Source organism: Lycorma delicatula, chromosome 7 (assembly GCF_047948215.1).
Source record: "Lycorma delicatula isolate Av1 chromosome 7, ASM4794821v1, whole genome shotgun sequence".
NCBI lineage: Eukaryota > Metazoa > Arthropoda > Insecta > Hemiptera > Fulgoridae > Lycorma > Lycorma delicatula.
Window position 1 is genome coordinate 87,369,314 of NC_134461.1, and position 26,453 is coordinate 87,395,766.

The following is a 26,453-nucleotide window of genomic DNA, read 5'->3' on the forward strand; positions in this document are numbered from 1 at the left end:
ACATCAATTTTCTCAGAATTAAATTCGCTACATAGTTAACTAGAAATTTTTATTTGTTTATTGGTAAATTAACAAAGTTAATTTATTTCAAACCTAAAAAACTGTTGACCCTGATTGAATCATGTATTTTCCTATCAAATCTAAATGAGATAGAGGTCAGGGACCTCTTTTATTCACTTTAATGAAAAACTACAAGGAAGGATCGAATTTATCCCTTGATTTGCACACCAAGATTTTTAGTACGGTTCAATTTCTCAGAGGAAGCTGAAAGCAGAGCTAAATGTTTCGCAAGCTGAAACTTACAAAAACCGTTTTCTGATCTATGTTTATATGATATTTTTTCTTATTTTTGGCTGTAGAATCATCTCCCACGAGATTGTCATGCAGTTTGTAATCACCTGTATAAAAGAAATATAATAAAATGAAGAAAATTTACTTTGCAGCAAATTGTAAATATGTTTTTCACACATTAATAGAATTCCTGAATATAACAATATCATAAAAAAAGTATAAGCTTAAATGTATTAATGCATGACAAGGCCCAAGTTTAACTTCAATGTAAATCTTAGCTTAAACTAATAACAAAACTCAAAAAACAAAACAAGTAAAAATATATATGCTAAATGGAAAATGAAAGTTTAATAATTGGAAGAACATTATCAACAACGATACAAGTCGCGGTTGATATTTTCCCATACAGGTTACATGTATAAACATATAACGAGCCTGCATAAGTTCTGGTCTCCAATCATTCACTGTATATTCTTACCTGTCCACTTATAAAGAGTAATGGACGTTGTTTTCATGAGAAGTGTTGAACAGAAGTAGAAGTATGAGTAGCAGAAGTAGAAGTAGTAGTTTTCTCTGGAATGTGATGCATGGATTGCATAATGGTGGTGGTCTTGCGAGGACGCTTCATCGTCACACGTCACGATACACTGATCCCAACCATTAGAAGAATATCTGAAGCATATGATCAAATCTCCCTAAAAACTTATACACGAATTTTGTTTTTGTTGGTTTTTATTTTTAATTTTTTTTACGTCCTATTAAAAGTAAAACCAAAACAGAAAAAAATAAAAATACCATTAAACGAACTGAACTGCTCTACTAGTAACAAGAGAAGGCATGAACAAATGAAAAATCAGATGGCAATCTTGATCATGAAAGATGTGCAGGATATAGATATGTTCCTTAATATTTCACATTTAATAAAAATTATTAAGTAAATAATAATTTTAAGCAGAAGCAATATAAGTAATAACAAATTGAATTCATTAAGAGGATTTTTTAAATCATCTTTTTAGCATTAAATTGTAACTTTTTTTTTCTAATTAACAGCAATTAAATTCTGTTTCTCACGACCATAAATCAAGAATAGAAGTTGACTGAAAGATATTTGACTTATGCTAGAACTATTATTTTTATTTATACTAAAAAAAATATTAACTATATAGTAAGTAACTAAATCCTTAATTCTAAATAAAAAGACATGAAGAAACAGAAAATATTAAGACAAATACAGCACAGCAAGATTTTATTGATCAAATTAGAAAGTTTAAAAAAATTAAGACATCAACTTCAGTACATCCAAGAGTTAAAATTAAATATACATCTTAAACAAACCACGAATATGAATTTACTCTAAGTTAATATTTTTAATGGAGCTCAATATCACACAATACAACCAAATAATGTTGAAATTCATTTTTACTAAGTTCATGCTAACAATTTCAAATTAAACAGTATTGTAATATGCATAATTTTATTAACCTATAAAAATAAAAAAAAAAACAACTTCATTCAAATAACTTGCTCACTATTTTAATAAATAAATAAACATAACAATCATACAATTTTACAAAATAAATCCTTTACAAATAAATTTTTCAAACCAACAAATTTATTCTTAAACCTTTAGTTATAAATTTTTAAAATAGTTAAATATTTTCCCCTAAATATCACTATATACCTCATTACAGGATTTGAAACCTACGCATAAACACTAGATACAAAAATTACTTCAGTTAATTTTTAATTGCACAACTTTGAATGAATGTAATTTTAATCTTTGTGTTGAGTCTTTCATTCTCCAGCAAAAATATGGAATTTCACTATTTAATTTAATGTTTTTTTTTTAATACATGTTTTAACACTTAAATTGATTTTCTTTATTAAAACTACTGAATTAAAAACAAGTACTAACAGGACATCCAACATTTGCTATACAACACTTTAATCAGTATTGTATACGTATGCTGTAAAGTTGTGACTTACAAGTTTACAAAGTAGTAAAAAATTTCATTTAAGTATCTCTTAAACTTTAAATTACAATTGGAAATTCAATGTTGTTGTTACATTTATCCTCAGGTACAAACAACTCAAGTATTGTACATAACAGAATTAATCTAAGCATATTACCTAAAATAAACTAAAAACACAAAGAATGAAACAGCATGTAAATTTTACAAGTAATTTGTAAAAGTTATGATTGCAAACTTAATATTCTCGTTAAAAATATACAATAAAAAAAAAAAAGAAATTAAAATAATTAACTTAATATATATATATATATATACACGAGGAGTATTCAAAAAGTAATGAGAATTTTGAAATTTTGCAGGTTGTATTGTTCAGATTCTAGGGATCTTTTCGTTGCTGTATTGGTAAACATGTCTTAAAAGTATTTATATATTTTTAGCCATATTGGATGTTTAGTCTGTTGTCAGCTGTCAAAAGGATAACATGTATTTTGGTACAATCAGCGATTTTTTATTTATATAAATAATGGATCAGAGAATTTGTATTACATTTTGCTATAAGAATGGAACAAAGTGTAGCAATGTTTTAAAAATGTTAAATATTGCTTTTGGTGAGTCAGCTATGAGTAAAGCAAGGGTTTACGAGAGGTATAAGTGTTTCTAAGAAGGTCATGAAGATGACGAGCGCCGTGGGTGCCCCAGCACATCAACAACCGACAAAAAAGGTGGAAAAAGTGAAAGAAATGATTATGAATTATTGCTGAATCACAATCAGAGAAGTCGCTGATGATGTTGGGATATCAATTGGCTCGCCATGAAATTTTTCTGGATGTTTTGGGTATGAAACCTGACGGGAAAATTTGTTCCAAAATTGTTGAATTTCGAACAAGTACAGCGGCGAATGGAAGTTGCTCAAGAGTCGCTAAATGAAGTCAACAACGATGCATAACATGAAACATGGGTTTACAGATGTGATGTCAAAACTAAGGCTCAATCATCCCAGTGGCGGCATTCTGGATCATCAAGACCAAAAAAAAGCTCGACAAGTATAGTCAAATGTGAAGGTTATGTTCACCATGTTCAATTTTAAGAGCATAGTGCATCATGAGTTCTTGCCATAAGGTCAAACAATCAATAAGGAATAGTATCTACAAGTTCGACACAGTTTGCATGAAAAAAAAAAAACCGCCTGGATTTGTAGTGAAATAATTCATGGCTTTTGCCTCACGATAATGCACCTGCTCACACTTCATTGCTTGTTCATCAATTTTTAGCCAAAAACAACACTGTAATGATACCCCAGCCGCCATAATCGCCAGACATGCCCCGTGTGACTTTTTCTATTCCCAAAAATAAAGAGAACCTTAAAGGGCTGTCATTCTACAAGCATAGATGAGATTAAAAGCAAATAGTTGAAAGAGCTAAACACTATTCCAAACGAGTGTTTTGGAGATTGGAAAAAGTGCTGTAAGAAGTATATAATATCTAATGGGGACTATTCTGAGGGGGATAACATTAATGTAGATGAATAGATCAAATTCTTTCCAAAAATTAAAAATTTCTGTTACTTTTTGTACACACCTCGCATGCACACACACACCGCTTAATGGGTTCTCTAATGACTTAAGATGAATAATTTTAAAAACAAAATCGTTATATATGAATCTTATACAGGCAATTAGTAAATTAAAATAAAAACACTAACCTATCTATATGTTTAATTATATACAAGTATTTTCTTAAAAAATCCTTTATCAAACCAGGTACTGGAATAGCATCATGTGACACAACAAAATTCTTTGGCATACACGATTTCAATTTTTAATTTATTACTTTTATTTTTATTTTGTTAAATACTGTTAAGGACAAATAGGAATTTATTAGAACCTCAAACTGATGACAGCTAAATGAAATGTCCAATAAAAAACAAACCCTCTTAATAATCAACATAGCAAGGTAATAATTGACATAATTTAAATAAGAATTTTTAATTAGAACAGTTTGGCTGACATAATAAACCTTGAACCAAACAGAAAAAAGTATTTACTGGCATAATAAGAAAAATTTATTTTGCTAATTTGATGTTTAACAAATTCAACTTTTGAAGGCAACTAGACAAAAAATTTAGTCATCATTAACAAAACATCAATAATTTTATGTTGTTTTAAACAAATCATTTAGTGCAGTAACTCCCAAACTGTGCATCGCAGTACCCCAGGTAGTCGTGGCCTCTTCACAGGGGCACCGCAAAATATTGTAAAAGCTTCATAATTAATTGAACCAAAACATTTATAATTATTAACTAAATGTTAATAAAGTAAAAAAATAATGAAGATACACAAGTTTTATTCATTTTTATCTCTTACTTACAAGTAGTCATATTTTTACTTAGGATGGGTGCCATGGAAAAATTTTAATTGAAAAAGGACGCTGTGACTCCGAAATGTTTGGGAACCACCGATTTAGTAAATTATTTATTATTTTTTTACTGAAATCATCTATGTGGCAAATACAGAAAAAATTACACTATTAAAATTGTTCATTTTGGTATCAGAAGGATTCAGAATGGGATTTTAATCAAAACTAATAATGAATAATTTTGTTAAACATGTTCTTCGCAAAAGATTTTTTAGAAAATAATTTCAAAAAACCATCTTGAAAAAGGTATCAACAGTGATAGAAAACTATTAATCTTACAGTACCCAGAAAATACAACACACTGCAGTCCAAAACATAAAATTTCAAACATCAAGAAACAAAATAAAAACTAACGATACAACTCAGAAGAAAATACTATTAAACAAAATCAAAACAAGAAATGAATAATACTTAAAAGAAATCAAGAACAATAAATAAAAGTAAAAATAATGTACTCAAATCAGTCATTTGTTGAGAGTAAACTAAGAATATAACACAAGCAAAACATAATTTTAGAAGAAAAATACTAACAGTTATATAAGGAAACTAAATTTAGTGACAGCAGGACAGCATTGGAAGGAAAAACAATTACATATATTACCATCCCATAATAGAGATAAATTGACATCATGGCCTACAGTCATCACACCTCCCTTCAAAAGATTATCTACCCAGATAACAAATAAACTATACTTAAATAATTAAAAAATCAAATTCATCTACGAGTACAATAAAAATAAGAAACAAAATTATAAGATATTATCTCCCGAATAATGCTGAAGACATTCCTCCTATTTATACAACAATAAAACATTTTGGTTTAGAACAGTTTTATTAAATAAATGATTTCACTGAATTTAGATAAACATTTTGGTTTTCAATACTAATTCAATAATACAGATTCTTATTTGAACATTCACATCTGTACTAAAGCAGGAATTGGATACATATATATTTTTTTACTTCCTTGTACAAAGTAAAGGAAGTATTGCGATCGTGAAAAATTTGGTTTTTCAGATTTCAATGGAAATATCCATTTTGACTAGTTTCAGCGTGATGTCTGTATGTATCTTGCATAATTAAAAAATTATTAGCCACAGGATATTAAAATTTTGGATTTAGGACTGTAGTAACATCTAGTTGGGCACCTCCCTTTTGATTGCAATCAACTGAACCAAAAGTGTCCAAAGAAGCCCAAAACTCTAAAACATCTGGATTTTCGACTTTTTCTAAACTGCAGTAATAAGCCCTCATTGAGAGCTTTTCAATGATATATTGTAAGTGGTACTTATTTTCATTGGTTCCAGACTTATACCCAAATAATGAAATAATAATAATATTAATGAAATATTTAGATCTAGAAGGGTAAGGCTATCAGTTCAAATCAGACTTCATCTCCTTATGTTTAACTTAGATATATTGATTTATTAATAATTATCAACCTATGATTGTAAAAAAATTTACAATGAATAATTCAATAAAAAAAAAAATATATATATATATATATATATAAAATATCAGAGGTTATTAAGGAAATAAAATTTTATGTACTTTTCATTATAAAAAAAAAATGTGTAAATGTAATTTAATAGGCATAAAAGGAAGTCATATAGTGCCCACATCAGATTTTTTTATATACAACCACCTAATTTAAGCAGATCACACCATATAATAAATAATCCAAGAAACTGAACAGTCCACAGCAGATAAACAGAATTCATTTCATATAAATTTATAACCCTTCATTGAACTGATCTTGTCATTAACCTTATCACAAACTCTAATTACAGGATAGAATTATTTCAATTCAATTCTCTGTGATGTTGCAATACGTAACCAACAAAAGAATAAAGTAACCCTATCTAAACCATAAGCCTCATTACATACTAGGTAATCAGTTGAGGTGGCAGCAACCACTTAACAGTACACCACTTAGCAGTAACCACTTTTGAGTGTAGTCACTCATATGACATAGTCATCATGAGCGTCCAGCTGGTTGTCACTTATTTTTCTTTAGGAAAAATGCAAGATCTAAAGTTCATATCCTTGGAACTTATTAATGATTTCAATGTATTTAATAAATCATCAAATGGTTTTATAGATATTCTTACAAAATTAAAAAAAGTATCTTTCATATTGTCTTGCTTGTAAAAAGAAAATACTGTAAAAATTCCCTTTTTCGATGTTCTTTTTTTTTTTAATTTTTTTTTTTTAAAATATCTTTTAATTATTACAGCTATTTCCTCCCTCCATGACGTCGATTCTGCAACTGGTTTATCAGTACTGACAACTTCTGAGTTTCTGATTTAGTCTCCTACTCTGGTCTTTGTCACTTTTGGTTTCCTGCCAATTTATACACCAGCAACTCTGCCTAGAGTATGAGCCTAACACACAGAATTTACATGTTGTGAAGGAAACTTTATAAAGTAACATTCAAACATAAAAGTAATGCTATAAACTTTTAAAAATACATGTCATAGAGCAGTTTTCATCCCATTTCAAACCATAACTAGAACATAAATATGAAACACCTCATTATTTTTATTCTAAAACCCGGATTATGTCCTAAAACCAAAATAAAAATAAAACTCCTGGAAATACATCTGTATTTGCCAGCTATACTTAACTCTGCCTCAGTTGATAAAGGGAACTGCCCTACTGCCATGTGATTTCATGAAGATTTAATAGCATCAGTGATGTATATATATACAAATCACCACTAAAATTCATAATATACTTTTATCTGTTCCACAAATATTTAACAAAATATACACCAATGTAAACAAATAGAATTGTACTTGTGCACATTTTGATTGCTTTAGCATTGAGGACTTCAAAAAAAAAAATAATATCCTAAACAACCTTGATAACATTTCCTCCTTTTTTTCTTGTTATACACATTATTAAATTACAAAATTATATTCAAACAGTACCTTTTTTTTTCTCCCCTGGGCCGGTCCGACTTGTTGGTATTACGCCACCCAGGGGAATGTCTGTTGTTTACTCTAGCAGACCTTCCCACCTACTGGCTATATACCGGCATGGTAGGTCGGTCTGCCGGTCCAGCTCTTTTGAGAGTACCTAACAGGCACTAAAAAGAGTACGTAACTCTTTTGAGAGTACTTCAAACAGTACCTAAGGCATTTATATCTAAACTGAATATTTATAAATATGTATAAAATTGCCTTTCAGGTATAATAATCACTCAGGCTGATTTGTTCTCAGTAGAAATTCAAACTGAAAATATATTATAATCCTTATCAAAATCAAACTAGGGAGGCACCTCTACCACTTCTCTTAAATCAAACGATTTCACACTTGAATATAATTTTGGTAAAAATTTATAAAAAAAATTAATCTTTATAAAATTCTTGTTAAATTTTGTCTTGTATATTATTTAATAATATAAAAGACATTTTTTTGATTATTGGCATTTTGCTTACAATAAAGGTCCAACATAGGCTGCCATTAAAATGATTATATTAGCGAACTTGTATGCAAAGTATACATAACATTATTGTTTAACAAAATAAAAAATGTAAAATATAATTTCATATGGTGAAATTCTCCATATTGGTAATGGCTGATTGGGTTCATAAATTCTTTTTATTTTTAATATCACAAAATCACTCAAATCACCTCTATTTTCTTGTAGTATTTTACAACGTGGTATTTTTTCTTTTACATTACTTTCAGTATTTGCCAATTTCCAACTAAATTTTTTAAAGTTATCTTTATGATTTCTTTTTATTAATTTTCATATTAATTGTTAACGTTGTTAATTGTTAATAATAAAATGATCATCAAAAATTTGTTATAATTAAATTTGATAATATTTTCATGAAGGTTTCTACTGAATTTAACTAATCTGCACACATAATATTGTTACAGAAAAATTTTTTTTTTTAATTTATGTTTTCATTTCTCTTTTACTTGACACCTTACTTTAAGAGTTTCAGATTGTTTTAAATACTGCCTGGTCATTCAGTAAATGAAAAAAAATAAAAATGAAATAACGCAAAATGAGACAGCTGATATTACTTGCACAATACCATGAAAAAAATCAGGCAGCCATACTGGTGTCCCAAACATTCATTATTTAAATATTTCAATTTGGATGTGACTATGGGAGACCACTAGTGCAATCCTGTAGCACATTTTAATGTGAGTGAATAATCTATATAATTTTGTTCATTTTTAATCTACGGGGCTTTGTTTAAAATTTGTGTAAGTTTCATTGAAAAATTTAACAGACAGCACAACACTTATTTTATGAACCAGGTTAAAATTGTTAATTCAAATAGAAGTCAAATATGCAAAAAGATAATGAAATTAATTATGAAAAAAGGATATATTGTAAAATCTTACAATGATGACGAATGAATTATGAGAAACAGGGAAACATTTTTTATATTACATTCAATTACTTATGCTGTTTTATATCGATCAGAAAACTCTCAATAAAAATTCTAATCAAAACTTATTTCTTTGGTTATATTCCTGATTTTGCTCATCAGTTTCTTGGGATTCAAACCACTTACACCTGCTTACTGACACTATAGAATTCACAGAAAATATTCATATGCAACAAAATGAATAAACCTTCAAATTGAGGGAAATTAAAGAGCTTTTCAATCCACACATATCATACCAATAAGCTATTGCTTGCTTCTGAATGTATTTAAATTTTTTTTATCTAAAATCTGGGAAACATAAAAAACTGAAACACTATCTTTTACGATTAATTAAACTTTAATAAAATTAAAATGGTGTCATGTAGATATACTAGTAAATCAATATATTTTACAAATCTACAAAGTAAATCTTGATTTCAGGCTTTTTTAAGCCAAAATAATTAAGCTCATTTCTAAGTACATGCAAAAGTTCCGAAAGGGATTACTTATAAACATTGGATTACAATCAACATGATTACTTATCAAGATTCCCAAAGTGCAAATAAAATACTTTTTTCTTTCTTTTTTTTTCAGTAACCGGTATCAAATATAATTTGTAACCATTAAATGTCCACAGCATGCAGTTACAAGTAAACTGCACCCAGCATTATTCATTCATGGTATAACATCCACTCACAGCAGTCATGAATGTAAGCAAAGCGCTCTCACTCAGATTTCTGGAGACTTTTGAAAGCACTTAAGTAAACTGTTCAGCGCATGCAAACTATACCAGTATATATTTCTTTCACATACCTCACCCTTATTAGTCCATTTAACTTTTACTGGTGCAATCGCAGTAGTTTAAACTGGAGTAATGTTGATTCTACCATTCGCACCTTATTCTTATCATATTGATTTATAGTTTATCATATGCTGATTCTCATCAGCATATGTATCACAATGAAGCTTCCTGCAGACATTCCAAGATACGGATAATTATCAAATTATAAAAAGTAGTTTACTACCTGTTCGATTGAATCAAAACAACCCAACAGACCAGAATACAAAAATATTTTTTCTATGAGAGGTTACTGGTTGGAAAACACCACAGAAAAGAAATTTTACATTACTCTAGAATGCTCTGTCTTTTGAAAGTGACAAATTCTATAAGTGAATTACAATATTCTGTTAAAACTGCGAGGTTCAGCTTTAGTCTTAAGTGAAGTAACAGAGTTGCACACCTTTCCATAAAATTACTGAAAAATAATCATGACAAGTTCATACTACAAACACATATACCCAAATATTGAGTATGTTATACAATACTTTTATGTCTTAATATATATGATAGCCCCACCAATACATTTTTCAAATAATACAATTACCCTCAATCCTGTTTAACTAAAGGTAAAATTATAAAAAAATTAATAGAAAAGGTTCGTATCAGTAAGAGTACAAACATACGCTCACATCTGTTCAGCTTCCAAACAGGTGCTTCCTCTGTTACAGTAACATGATCTTAAATTGGTAATCAATACAATTTTTCTGCAGCTAACTGTTACTCTTAGTATTAAATTTTGACTATAAACATCAAAAATCAAATTTTACAATTGAAAAAAATTGCTTAAGAAAAAATACAAAAAACTCGCTAAAAGTATTACTAAGTACATAAATATAATCAGAATAAAACATTTATATAAAGCTTTACTCTCAATAAAAATATTAACAAAAAAAAAGGGAACAGAAACATCAAAGACAATACAGCTAACAGAGTCAATTTCTTCTCAAAAACAAACTCACTTCAATAAGTAATATTCGCTAAGCTCACAATGTTCATAATCGCTTTTTCTTTTTTTTTCAATTTGACAGCATAGAGAAAAGTAGTGACAATGTTAGCACAGTTCCCGGTTTCCTTCATAACTGAAAGCTCTTATTGAGCTGTATTTGTTGTCTAAGAATAATAAGGCAAAAAAATAACTTTAGAAATAATTTCTATAATAAATGGTATCCTTTCTGCTATGAAACCAGGAAATCTTTTACTTTATTATTACACACATAACATGAATCGCAAATCTATGACTGGTCACAAAATTAATAGAAAATTTTAATGTCTTGTACAGAAATACAATAAACATTATTAAATGCTATATTATGATCCAACTACATTGGCAAAAATTTAATCATAATTAAACTTTACCCACAATAATGATATCCTTAATTCATTTACAATTGCTAAAACGTGAATTAAAAACACATAATTGATACATATCTTTTAGTATACTAGGTTAAAATATCAATGTAATTAAATATCAATGTAATGCCCAATCAGACAAAATAAAAGTTGTAAGTCTCTAAATACAATGTACAAATAAGGTAAGCAATTTCATTGAACTGTATTTACACTCTGGAAATGAGTTTTCACTAATTACCTATCTCTGATAAACGGAACCAAAAAGTTACTGTTATACTAAAAAATTATATCAGATTAGTAAATTTTTATATAATTAGAAAAGTTCATCAAATTCTGTTTTAAACCTATTGTTTGATATTCTATTACTTTCAAAAAAATATATATATCTCAATCTGATATATACTTCACACGGTACCCAATCATAAAAGTTACAAGAATAATCAGAACTAACATTTTCAAGCACAATTATTAATTTATAAACTAGTTTTTACAAAAGCATATGCAAGTTGACACAGACTGTGCATCTGCAGTGTACAATTGGTACCAACAAAATATTAATATACATATTTATTTAAAGACTACAAGATTATTATATTCCTTACATTACAAGGGTCACATATTTTATATATATATATTACTCCAGTTTTATTTCATTTAATTAACTTGTTAACTTAAAAATGTAACTTAATAAGATACATTAAAATGTACTGCAAAATGTTTCGATAGCCCAGAAATTAAAATAACTTATAAAATAATAAAGTAATGGGAAAATGGACATGTAATATTAAATGCATAAGAATGTTCAAAATTAATTATAATTATATATGAAAATTAAATAATTTTATGAGACTTAATTTATTCATTATGAAACAAAAGGCAATAAAAATATATTAAATGAGCACAGCAAGGGTGCAATAATTAGCTTGAAATATAAACTGATAAGCACTTTTCAGTTTTTTAACATAAAGCTAATTAACCAATATTTTCACAAGATTAAAACAATTTATTTAATGCTGAATTAAATACACAACAACCAAGAAGCTAACAGTTACTTTAGAAATGTAACTATCAATTTATTTATTTAATTTTTTTTTTGAAGGTGAAAAATGCCTGCACGTTATTATCACCTGGAACTATCAATTTATGAGGAATATCAAATTTGCCAATACAAAACTAATTTGCTAAATCAAATAATAACAAAGAAAATAATTTTCATACATTCACTCTGAAAAAACCCGTAATAATAATTAATTTAGCACATAACTAAAAAAAAAACATTAGTATATGAAGCAAACAAACTATTTAAAACATTAAAATAAATGTTTCCTCTATAAATATAACCCCCAAATAATAGTAATAATTTGGCAACCATAAATAAAATTATAACCATTTCATCAATAAGTCAGCCAAAATTAACAAGATACATATTATATTAGTTATAAAAAAATTAATTAAAATATTCTGATAAGATAAATTTATATTACCTTGCCTATCTAATTATAATATTTTCAAATAAATATTTTCATAGTATTTTACAACATAAAAATTCACAACTTTTATTTTAAAAATCCCTAAAAAAATTACAATATATAATGCTACACATAAATAAATACTAAAAGTGTGAGGTAAAAAAACAATATACGATAATTAAAACTTTTTTTGCTTAACTTCAAAACCCTACCTATATAAATTTTAATTTTGAAATGCAATACAATCTAGATAATATCCATTAAAATTAAACATTATTAAGACTAATTTGTTAAGTTTACCAATAAAACAAACATAAGCAACAAAAGTACTGGGCTGTCAACTAACTAGCTAAACATACTAACCTAAACAGTACCTAAATGTTTAATATCTAACCTATAATACACTCATCCCTGTTTTCAACAATCAAACTAAACAGCATTAAGATTTACCAAATACATAGTTTATACCACAAAAACATACACTTTAAAAAGGACTATAAAGTATTAAAATTATAAATGTTAACCTTTAATAACACACTGTAACAGTTAAAATTTCACAATAGAAAGAAGGCTTATACTATAGACTAATCCTAAACTGTTAACAAAAATATGAATAATTAAATATGAAGTTTTAAATTTCCTAATTATATAAGCAAAACCTATAATAAAAATGACAATCAATAACCATAACAATAGGGTTAATATGTAAACATCGAACAGAAATATACGAAAATTAACACGGTACAACAGATTTCAAACTATTATGAAAATAACAGGCAGAATGAAACATTCGACAACGAAAAACACTATTAAGTTAAAATACACAATAAATTACAAACCTTCAATGACCAATAATTATAATAAGTACATAAATCATATTCACAAAATTATGGTAAATCAGCAGACAACGAAAATATACGTTATTTGTAATTCTTTGAAATATATAACTGAAGCCTAGCCTTGAACTGCCCTAGTCTACAAATCGTTGCCGAAGCCTACCAAGCTATCGCATTTATACAACCATTAACCAAAACAACACACATCTAACCTATTAAACATACATGTAGACATATTTAACGCAGAATTTCACACAAAAACAGAACGATCTGTCATAAATAAAAAGGTAACGCAGTATTTTGGCGCTTAGTTGGTCAACATGGCGGGCTCCCCGCTCGGGGAAGAAGCCAAAGGGTAAGCATAGGACTGCGACTTCAAATGCATAAAATGAATTCACTATGAAAATAGTACGCTAAATTTTACGTCAGTGTTAATAAAATAGCAATCCTGAATTAAACTGTAAACCTACCTTAAGTCAGGAGTAGCGTTTTTAACGTATTTTAAACAGAAACACTACACTATACGCCTCCTATGTAGCTTTCCCTTGATGTTACGGCTGTCTTCCCTGGGATCGGGGAACCCACTCACGAAAAAATCTCATTTTATTATATTATGTTCATATACATGTTTAATATAATTTAATACCATGCACTGGAGCCAGACGATGGCTGCTGATGATCTTTTAATGACGGATGATTATCAGTTCCCATGATGAATTCGGATAATAAAGAACCAACCGAACTATCATATACACAGCAATGGCTACGCAGCTACTCCACCAACTGGCTGTTTGAGTTGTGAAAAATCCTTTGAAATTTGCGAGCATCTGATTGGTTGAAACCGGTCACATGACCAAAACGCACGTAGATTTTCATCGATTTTCGGATATTATCATGATCGTTAGTGTATTCTAAATTGTACACAAGATATCTCATTTTAAAACGGTATAAGAAAGTACACCATTTAGGAATTAATATCATGATTTCAAGTTACAAATGGGATCTTTCATGCCAGCGTCTCAACGAGTCGACATTACTCGTATCCATGTCACGTGACTAGTCTCTCGCATCAAAGAATTGTGGGAACATTAGTGTTGCATTCTGTTAGCGGTAAAATGGTTAGTTGTGTTGTGTTTACAAAATTAGTTTACTAATTTGCAATAGGGTTGTAATTATAATTTATAGTTTAGCGACTGTTTTTATAGAACGTGTATTATACTTAGAGTATTTAATGTTATTGCCATATTGTCCATTTACTTTATTCTTACTTTAATTTACAAAATACGTTATCACATTTAAGGTGTATGACATTTATTAGTGAATGAAATGTGTGATCTTGTTTAGGACAGGTGCATTTTATCGAAGTGTGTATTTTATTAATTTTACTGGCTGTTATTGTTGTGAAGTAAAATTTGGGTCAGCAGTTGAAGTAATAGTAACCCTGGTTAATGTCTATTTTTCTTAAATTAGCATTTCGGCATTTTTATTATCAAGATAGGTTATAATTTATCCAAGTAACCGGCCTATTCATGTAGTTAGTAAATTTTTATATTTTTCTGGTTCAGTATTTTGCTTGAAAATTTTATAAGTGAAACGTTGTTAAAAGGATCAATCAATGAAAGGCAGTTTATTCCAACTGATTACTTATTTATTTATTGAGAAGTAATTAAACATGGTGTTTCAGATTGATTATGATTGAAACATTCGTTGATTAAAAAAGAGGGAGTAAGTGGAAATGGTGCCGTTGGGACCTGCCCAATCCCTTGGGGCTCCCCAGGGCAGTATTGTTAATCCATCTTCATTGTCGGTACCTTTGGCACCTAATACTGCTGCATCTAAAACTTCAAGTTCTTCAAATTTGGTAAGATACAAAGGTTTTTTTGTTTCTCCAAAATAAGTTTTGAGTTAGTACTACAGTATGCAGTGTTATTCTGTGTTTTTTTTAATGAATATGCAATGAAAATTCAAAAGTACTACTAGATGTTAATGCTGAAATTCATTCAAAATTCTATTTCAAACTAAATAATATCATAAAAATATAGTGCTTTTATTATTGTGAAAACAGGAATTTTGTTAACTAATTTCGTAAAAGGATGAGGTTCTCATTCAACCATTGTTTTTCCTCAGTTTTCACCAAATAAACTGATTTTTCAAAATCTTTTCTTAGTATTTCTCCAGTGCTATATTGTAAGTAAGTCTTGCAAGACAGATTTTTTTTAAGACAATGTTGTAGGTAATTTGAAGATAGTTTCAGTTTTGTCATTTGAAGATAGTTTTGTCATCGTTGCTTAGTATTGTTTCGTTGTTGCCATGATGTTATACTGTTATTAGAAGTAATTTTTAATGAAAATTTAAGAAAATTAATTTGAAAACTTTAATAAAAATATGCTGCTTATTCTCAATTGAGTTTTTATTCAATCCTTTTTTTTAATTTCATCAAGTTGCATATTTATTACATAAATTTTTTTGTGAATGTCTTTTTTTCATATGAGCATATTTTTATTATCCTGTTGATATTTAAAATAAAAATTAAATTAAGAAATTTAGAGTATGCTATTTAAAAAACAAAACTGACCTGTAAACCTGCATTAAAACTTCAGAAAATGATATATGATATTTAAATTTTAGTGTTTGAAGTGTCAGCACCATATGTGGTTGTTTTCAATCTGGTGCCAGTTTCAGAATATAAAAATTTGAATTTTTTTTAATTCTGAGCAATTATTCAATCAACTTAATTTTGTTCATACTTTAATATATCTTAATAGATTTTCATAAGATCAGGAAAACAAACAGGTTTGGACAGCAGGTGAATTGTGCAACTTCCGCACTGCATTATCAGTATTTTAGTCAATTCGCTATCAGTTTTATGAGATATCAAGTCCTGTTCAGATGCTAATTCATTCTGTGGAGAGAAATTAGGTTAGACTTTTGTGGAGAGAGGTTAGGTATAAATTAACCAAGGTATGGGAATGATTTCGCAACATCTCTAACATCTCATTAGACACTTGGCCAAATATATGTTTAAACAGATTATAGTCACTACAGAGACTATACCACATGTTCGTGTTGTTACTCGTTAAATGGATAATCACCTTACGAAGAATACTGTCCAGTCGTCATCTAATGGCCAACTCCGAGTCAGACTCTAATGACTAGTTTGTGGTTTATTATTCTCTCCACAAAACTCTAATTGTATGAATGTGTAAACTAAAACTTAATTGTTGTTGCTTCAAGATTACATATAAAACACTATTGAGTGCTACAAAATAAAAACTATATTCTTGAAACTTGAGATCTTTTTCTGATTTCTGAACAACTGGTATTTTGTATCTTAGGAGGTCCTTAAAACTACTGAAATGATTTTAATCTTTTTTTTTTCCTTTGCCTTCATTTTGTTTTAGAAACTGTAATTGTAATAACAGTTTCAAAAGATATATTGATATAAAATACATTGATATGCCCTGATAAAAATATGTGTTTTATCACTTAATCTTTTTTCTTTCAGAAACCAAATTATACATTAAAGTTTACTTTGGCTGGACATACAAAGGCTGTGTCATCTGTTAAGTTTAGTCCAAATGGTGAATGGCTTGCTAGTTCGTGTAAGTGTGTCATAGTTTATTCCTTTTTTTTTATATGCATAACTGGCAGCCTACTGGCAACAAATGTGTAATAACCAGTTTAGAACATAAAATTGTTTTCCAAACTTGATATTGAATAACTTGAATATCATTTACAATTAGCTAAGCAAATCTTACTCTAGAAGATTCATTAAATTATCACTTTATTATCACTTCATTAAACTATCACTTTATTATGAGGTACAGTAGCCGCTAAGTAACAGCGAGCTTGTTTGTCAGCCCACACATCACATTACTATTGTTCTCTGAAACATTGGCATACCATGATTCGTCATCTTAGTAGCATAAACATGACGCAACTTGTTTCTGAAGCAATGTATTTTTGTGTGTCTACAGTATTAAGAAAGTAACATCATGTTCCAAATACAAAACAATTATTTTTATTTTATTTTATTTTTGCTTCTCAGTAAAGAAACTGTAAAGAATTGAAAATTAAAATGAATTTTAATAGCAGTGAAACTAGTTCAAGAAGAATTAGGTTGTAAGTGGTGCAAAACAGAAAATAATAGGAGAAAATTTTAGTTGAAAAACATGATATTATGCAGAAAAGGATTTCTTCATTTTTGCAGACAATCAATGATTTAAAAAAAATGTAACCGAGTGATTGTATACTTAGATGAATCCTGTGTTTTATCATCTCATTAAATGGTGAAATCATGGGCTGATGGATGACAACAGTGCAGGACTTCTTTAAATAATAAATAAAGGCAAATGCTTAATTATAAATAAATAATGGTGAATGCTTAATTATAATTCACACGAAGTGAAATGGGCTTTATTCCAAATGCAATATTAACTTGGACAGCCAAATCAAAAAGTGGCAATTATCATAATAGCATGAATTCTAAAAATTATTTGAAATGGGCTGAAGAAAAATTAGTTCCTAACCTTCCTCCTGAGTCTGTAGTATTTATGACAATGCTTTGTATCATAATACCCTTTCTGAAAAACTTCCACTGTCATCAACCATGAAACTAGACATGGCTATTTGGCAACAGAAATATCATATTCTATTTTCGTCTCAGATGCTTAAACTGCAGATGTATGAACAAAAGTAATGCAATAAAACTATCAATTATACGAATTGTTGGAAAGAAGTGGCTTCAAGTTCTGCAGCTTCCACCTTACCATCTGATTTAAATTGAATCGAGATTGTATAGTCAGAGGTAAAACAACATGTTGCACATGTTTAAGATGTCAGAAATTCAGAAAATGTGTGAAGATAAAATGAATTCGATGAACGCTGGAAACCTTACTGTGAAAAGATTTAAAAAAATCAAAGGTGAATGTTAGAGCCAAGATTCGTTAATAGATTCTTTGACAAAATCTTTCATTTCTCTTTATGTAGTGATAGTGGAGATAGTAACAATTACATTGAAGATAGTGATAACAGTGAGGAAAGCATTCTATTTGAGGAATTAAACAGATAATTAATTTTCCACTTAGTAATTAAAGTTACAGTAATAACCATCTATCACAATATTTACATTGTTATTAGTAATAGATAATATTTTGTCATCCATTATTACATTTTACAATGTACAGTACAGAATTAGTCGACTATGTTTCACCTTTTCAAAATTGTTGCATTCACTTGTTAAAAATAGAATGATTATTTGGTAAAGGGGATTGGCTGACTTGAAGAAGAGACTCCTTATCGCCTGCTGATAAGAGGAGAATTTCTGCTGATATAGAAGAGGAGTTGTTAGGAATCTGGCAAAGCAGGTGGGACGAGGATATGAGAGGGTGGTGGACGCACCGCATTGTCGGAAATATTAGAAGCTGGTACGAAGAACTCATTGCTTGCTGGATTACTCCCCCTCCGTCATTTCCTGACGGGCCATGGAGGCTATAGAACTTACTTGTATAGATTCTGTTTGTACCATTCGGACCTTTGTCCCACGTGTGCTGAGGAGGAGACCCCTCTACATGTTTATTTTAGTTGTACACGATTTGAGAATGAACACCAAGGGAAAGCCTTGGGTGCAGAGGTCATGTTTAGTCCAGAAGACACTCTGAGAATTATGATGAGAGGACCCCATGAATGGAAGGCTATAGAGGACTACGTTAAGAAAGTGAGTGACAGATTATATGCCTTGGAAGAAGCTCATCAGGGAATTCGACACCAGAGGGTGCCGGGCTGGACAGGCTTGCGGCTGAACGCTTAGAGGGCCCTCCAATCGTGTGGGGGTTGTCTTCGCGCAATGAGGTCACAGGCACTCCGCATACTGGCATCTGATGGCTTTATACTTCTGTCGGAGGTAATTCTCCAAGTGCGGTTCCAGAAAGGGGAAGGGGAAAATAAGGGGTTTTACTAAGAGTGAGGAACATGTTTTACATTGGGTAGCAATCATCTCCTTCCAAGCTCACTGTCATTTGGTGGCAACTGTAAGAAATTTACTCTTACTAAAGTGATTTTTTTTACATTGAGTTTTCATTTGTCCCATCTTTTCTGATGAATTCATTTTTTTGTAATAGTTCCCTTTTTTACTACATAAAATGACCAAAATAAAAACAACTCATGTCTGAACAGAAGATCTGTAGTTTAAAAACACTTTTGTTTAGGTAATTAGTTAACAAAAAATTCTGTAATGAAACAGGAACAGTTAATTTGATTATTAATGCAGTTTGTACAAAATCAAAAAATGTATTAAAAAAAATTGAAACAGAAGTACAAGTTCAAAAAGTTCTGAACATCAATATTTAGAGTAAGCTTCATTAAACTGATGTAAGCGAAAACTGTTCAAGAATATTCCGATTATTGGATGGATTTTATAGTCCAAAGCTAACAACAGTACTAATAATGAAAAAGCTGCCCTTGTAATATGAGTAGATAGACTTTCTAAACAACTTATTATATCCAAAAGTATGATGGACTATTTTATACTAAAAACTGAAGTATTTAGACAGATTAGTAAGTTAGGATTTACAAAACAAGTGTGAAATTTTTTTTACTTTTTTATTTAGCATTAGTAGTACCACTGTAGTTGGAATTAAACAGTATTTGTAAGTTTTTTTTTTTTTTCAGATTACGCTGTTTATAGAATTCTATGTTTTTCTACTTTGAACATATTAATCAGTATATTTACTGATGAATAAAGCACCCAAAAACAAGTAAAATAATTTCAGTTCTTGGTTTATATTATACAGAGTATAGATATAAGAATATTGGGGATTTAAAGCTATTTATTATCTCTTAACTTTTTCTTACACATTAATGAATCGTAAATAAAAATAACTCGTACAGTTTTTCTCTATAAGTGTTTCTTTAATCATGCAGCTGACATCCAACTGAATGGAAAGTTTGTCCGGTACTTTAACCATCTTGTCCGGAGTAGTGGAAGCAACAGCTGCTTCAACCCTATGCCTCAAATCTGGTAGATTAATAAGTACCAGAGGCACATACACACAAGATCCTTTATAAACCCCCCAAAGGAAAAAATCCCATTGAGTCTGATCAGATAACCATGGAGGCTACTGGAAACAAGCTGTCATCAGAGTTCCGTCGACCAATCTAGTGGTTGGGAAAAACATTATTCAACCACCAATTCAAAATTAGTCAATCAACCAATTTTGTGTAGTTATGCCAGTAGGAGGCACACTATCTTGCTACCAAATAAAATTTTCTGGTTCATCTTGCACCTGAAGAAAGAGCCAACTGATGCAAAGTATCCAAAAAACCAATTCCTGTTATGCTTACTTCAGTGAAAAACAATGGTCCATAAAGGACCATGTGCCATCAAGGTATTGCAATTTTGGAAAGTTCGTTTCGCATTGTAAGTGTTCATGGGAATTTTCTTTCCTCCAGATACAGACATCATGTATGTTAACTTTTCCACTAAGATGAAATGAATCAATAATGTAATACTTGACTATATGATCAAGAAAGTCGTCATCTTCATGCTGTAAATTTCAGTCTTGAAGTTGGCTCAAACAGTGTAGTAGGGTAGCTTCAAAGCCTTTAACAGTTGTAAACGGTACAGACACATAAATGTAAGCATTTCTTTAAAATATACCACACTGTCATTGCTAATTCATAGCTGCCCTTCCTAAAAGCATTTTTAGACTACTAAACTACACACATTTAGCAGATTGCAAATCAGGAGGTTTTCTGTTTGACAGGTTTGAGGTTCTGGTGACAGGAGTCACCATCTTTGCTAGTGGCGCTATCAAGCAGAAAAATAGGAAATAAATCTCTATGACCATGTGTGTAACTAAATACTGTCTTTGATTTTAGCTTTAAATCAAATCATACATTCTATCCAAGAGATATAACTAATTGAAACCCTGATATTTTGTTTTGTACACATGATATTATATTATCGGAGTAATAAATATTATTGTTGAATAGGGTGCTCTAACTTTAATTTGGTCAAAATTACTGGCTGTGATGAAAAATTAAATGGATCAGTGTGAGTTTAATGTTAGTACAGAATTTCCTATCTATTCATTGGTAAATAGAATAAAATGAAATTGTTCTATTTTGTGTATATTAATATAATTTCACTGGTTATGTCTAGATACCCATTTTTATGTTCACATTAATATACAAGGGCAGTTTGGAAAGTAACCTTTGCTGTAGCATAGGACTAATAGTAGTGTTAGTGGCGCCGCAATTGATACATCGATGTACTCTCTGAATCAGTGTGTTTCCAGCTGTGAGTGTGACCGCATACTGTAGCCTTTCACTTGTTATAACAAGAAACATGACCTCTGCAATAGAAAATCCTGCAAAATGTGAGGTGTATGGTGTCATAAGATTTCTTTGAGCACAAAATGTTTTGGCGGCAGACATCCATCGTCAATTGTGTATTTAGTATAGCCCAATGTTGTAAGTGATGGTGTTGTGCAACAGTGTGTCCCATTTTTAAAAAATGGAAGGACAAACATCCATGAAGAAGAAAAGAGTGGTAGACCTTCTGTTGTGAGTGATGAGCTTGTCAGTGAAATTGAAAAAGTGCGTGAAAACTGAAGATTCACCATCTTTGAACTTTCCGAACAGTTCCTGCAAATTTCTTGTACAAGGTTGTCTCTGATAAATTAGGCTGTCGGAAGTTCTGTGTCAGTGGGTTCTAAAATTGCCCACAGAGATCCATTGAATCAAAAAATGGCTCTGTCTTAGACTTCCTTTCACACTCTGACGTGAAGAAAACTGTGATGGGATGAAACTTGGGTGGTCTACGTGAATGCTGAAACGAAACAACAATTGATGGGCTAGAGCCATACCAGTTCTCCATGCAACCCAAAGAAAAGCCCGCCAAACTTTGTCAGCGAGGAAGGTTATGGCTATGGTTTTTTGGGATGCCAAGGGAATTCTTCTAATCGATTTTATGGAACATTTTATGACAATTACTTCAGCAGTCTACTGTGAAACTTTGAAGAAACTTAGGTGAGCAATTCAGAACAAATGTCATGGTATACTGTCATGTGTTGTTTTTTTGCATGACCACACTCATCCTCACAGTGCTCCAAGAACTCAAGAACTTCTGATTCAATGGGGCATTTTTTATCATTCCCCTTTCAGCCTGAACTTGGCACCGATTTATTTTCATCTCTTCACTGACATGAAGAAATGGCTTACGTCAAGCACTTCGATGACAACAAACTTCAAAATGCTGTGAAAGGTTGGCTAGGTACTCAGGTGGCTGAATTTTATGAAGAAGGTGTTTGTAAATTAGTAAAATGCTATGACAAATGCTTGAATTTATATGGCGACTGTGTTGAATAGTTAAAAGCTACAGTTTTAAGTTATATATAATAAAATACTTTTATCTATGCAGATTTTTGATTTGTAGCCAAATGGAGATTACTTTCCAAATCATACTCATAGAATACACAAAAGAATCTGTATGCCCATCTGTCCAGACATTTACTTGATAAATTCCTTCAAGTCTTGTAATATTTCTACAAAACAGCATCACATCAGTCAAGTTCACAGGATGTATTGGTTTACTATAAGTAGTACCCTATACTTTGGAATTAAGTGTAAATAATATGATTTTTATAAATCAAGAAGTTTTTATAAAATTATTTTTCAACCATCATTTGTCAATGTTACTGTTATTTTTATTCAAAACATCTGCTCAAGATGTAGGAGAGGTAATTTATAATTAAATGATTTTGCTTAATATATTTTAGAAAAATGTATAGATTTAATAAAATATGGAATAATTAAAATTTCTCATATCCAGGACTGTCAAAAAATGAATAGAATAAAATAGTGCAAAACTTTTGATCTTTAAGCTAGAAATCAGAAACACAAAAATCTAAAGTTTTAATTTGGATGTACTTACTACACTCTTACGTACTGAAGTAATTATTTATTATATAACCAAAAAAAAGGAGTAAAATTATACATATAGAATACAGTAATATGACTGGATACTGTGGATTTCGTGAATTAAAAACAAAAAGTAAACAATGCACTACATTTTAAATATTAAAAATTTTACTTCAAAATATATTGCCATATTAGAGATTTGCAGAGGTATGGAAAACTTGCTTTAAAAGTTACCATTGTCTGCAGTTTCAACCAAAGTTATAATTGAAAACTAAACTCATTCAGTTTATTTATAAGAGATTCAGTTTTTTCAGATGATGACTCACTTTTGGGTCAATCCATTTGAAGTGGCTCCAAAAAAAACATAAGGTGGTTGCGTGGGTCATTTTGGAATTGATCGACCCTCTCGATCCCAACAATTTATTCACTTAGTAGTAATCAGAAGCAATCTTAGTTTGATAAGAAACTGCTTCCTGAAAGCTTACTGCTTTCATAATATCTGAAACGGTAACATCCCAGAACTTGAAGAGAGATTATTAAGGTTAAATACCAGTAGCTGAAAATGAAATTTAATGCTGATAAAATAGTTAACCATTTCCCATAAGGTACCACAAAATTAATCATTCCTGCAGTTGATTTGATGATCCAGGATTATAATAAGCCACATATACACTATAAACTAGAGATACAATTGCATCCATTGTTCCGAAAGTGATTTCACAACATTGTTATTGTGTCAGTGGCTCAGTAGATGGGGCCGCTGACAATTACAGATAATGACAGTTAGAAATGAATCAATTTTGTATTACCTCATTTCTGAATAGAACTGCTAGGGCATGCTTCAGGAAAATCTATTTAAATTGTTTATCAATTAAAAACATTTTGATTTGTATTTATTTTTATTGTTTGTAATCTTAAAAAATAAGAGTTTCTTATCTGTTTATTTTAGCTGCTGATAAATTAATAAAAATATGGGGTGCTTATGATGGTAAATTTGAAAAAACAATTTCTGGCCATAAATTAGGAATATCAGATGTTGCATGGTCAAGTGACAGTCGATTATTAGTCAGCGCCTCTGATGATAAGACTTTAAAAATATGGGAACTTAGTTCTGTAAGTATGTATTATTTTTTATTATTTTATTCATAAATATATTTTCTAGAAATTGAAATTTCTGGAGGTAAAGATTGAGATATGATAGAACCATGTTGAGGTGTTTGAAGCTTTATGATAGTTCAGTACTTAGATTATTTCTTATAATAGAATGCTGACAGAATTTTTTTTAATGCCCCTTTAAACTTAGCTTTTATTGAGGTTTTCTGCTTGAAAATGTTTATCAAATTATTTTTTTTTTTCAAATTGTAAAACTGTTTTTGACATAGGGATTTGAAGCCTCTTCTCAAGATTTCAAAACTTTTTCTCGAAGGAGGTGTTTGCAGTATTTTATGGCTAAATGGTAGGAAGGTTTCTAAATATTTTAACTTAGTGTAAGCACTAAAATTCTTTTCCCCCGGTATCCTTGTTTCACTATCGTACAAAAGTATTGTCCAAACATAGCATTTTACCAATCTTTTCCTCAGGTTCAGATCCATGTTGCTACAGAGTAGGTTTTTCTTTCTAAATAAGGCTTCCTTGCCATTGTAATTCTCATCTTGATCTTTTCTTTACTCATCCAGTCTTCAGTTAGTACTGTCCTGAGATTTCTGTATATTTTTATTTGTTCAGTTCACTTTCACAGCTTTTGTTTCCTCGCATTTATTTTCATCTTATATTTCTTCATCCCTATTTCCAATGCTTTTATCATTCCTTGTAATGTCTTTAGTTTGAATATCTTTAGCTACAGTCAGCAAATCTGACACAATTTATATTTCTTCCATCTTACTACTATAGCTATGCTTACTCCTTTTTGGCCATCCAATATTTCTTTCAGCATTTCCTTGACATAAAGAGTAAACAGCATTATGATGAAATAAAAATAAAAACCTTATGGAAACGGATGAAGACAACAGTGCCTGGGACCTGCCGACAGGCAGAATACCACATGATGATGATGCTAAAATTTTAGTTAAGATAAGTTCATTTGTAAATTTTGTTAAATCAGTTTGGTTATTCTTGTTTAATTACATTTGTTAAATATTGTAAACAGTTGCCGGAAATAATTTAAGATGGTATGAAAAACTATTTAAAGAAGTTGTAATACCATCTTGGACAAATAGAAATTATTGTGTGTCCTAAAATGTTTTCTCATTCAATTTCCTTGAAGTCTTATGATGTCGGATAGGTTCCAGTATCGTATTTGAAACAGCCAGATTTCAAGTTTAGAGTTTTACAAAAAAATTCATAAGTTTTACAAAATTATAAGACTGTGATCAGAAGTTACTATTACCTGTTCTTTTTCTTCCTCCACAATTAAAGTACGAGAATCACCAGTTATAATGATGCTGTTACTAGTTTGCTCCATAGATACTCCTTATAGAGCTACTTGATTGTTTTCTGAATAATACTAGTGGTTTCTTTCTTCATAAACCTAACAATTGAAAGTAAGGAGCTTTGTCAGTTTAGAGCGCAACAGTTTTCAGGGACACTGGGAAGAATAGACTGGCAAGACTGTAGTTCGCATAGTTGCATTTATTGAGTTATTTTGCAGTCGCTGTTTACTACAGTGGAACACACTTGTATTAAGCACACATACAAATTAGATATTTCAAAAGTAATGGCATGCTTAGCAGCTGAACTTTGTGGTGGAAAAATTGTTGCTTCATTGTTGTAGATAAAAGTACCCGTTTCACTGCTTTGATGATCTATAGTATTCAAATATTACAATCCTGCTGAGAAATTTATTTTTTATTACTAGGTTGTAATTAAATGTGTGAATTGCTGGATATGGGGCAATTGTTGTAAATTAGAAGTATTCCAAAGAAATGTAAAGTAGTATTTTGTAATAAATATTATTGTATAAATTT

General features: G+C 29.9%; 2 protein-coding genes across 8 annotated transcripts in view; one reads left to right on the forward strand and one right to left on the reverse strand.

Annotated features, from left to right (window-relative positions):
- The window catches only part of LOC142328110 (homeotic protein female sterile-like), a 147,676-nt gene extending 133,266 nt beyond the window's left edge, over positions 1-14,410 (reverse strand). For 2 of the 5 annotated variants that reach the window (XM_075371619.1, XM_075371620.1), the window contains exon 1: positions 14,216-14,410. In XM_075371619.1, the coding sequence (XP_075227734.1) occupies positions 14,216-14,280 (65 nt within the window). In that variant the 5' untranslated portion in view covers positions 14,281-14,410. Of the gene's footprint in view, positions 1-769; positions 964-14,039 lie in introns of all 5 variants that reach the window. The other 3 variants (XM_075371622.1, XM_075371621.1, XM_075371623.1) reach the window with 3 other exon arrangements.
- Positions 14,411-14,569: 159 nt separating this feature from the next.
- Positions 14,570-26,453, forward strand: part of LOC142328111 (WD repeat-containing protein 5) — a 37,768-nt gene continuing 25,884 nt past the window's right edge. Inside the window, exons 1-4 of one of the 3 annotated variants that reach the window (XM_075371624.1) lie at positions 14,570-14,687; positions 15,254-15,430; positions 17,075-17,171; positions 24,440-24,603. In XM_075371624.1, the coding sequence (XP_075227739.1) occupies positions 15,305-15,430; positions 17,075-17,171; positions 24,440-24,603 (387 nt within the window). In that variant the 5' untranslated portion in view covers positions 14,570-14,687; positions 15,254-15,304. The other 2 variants (XM_075371625.1, XR_012757190.1) reach the window with 2 other exon arrangements.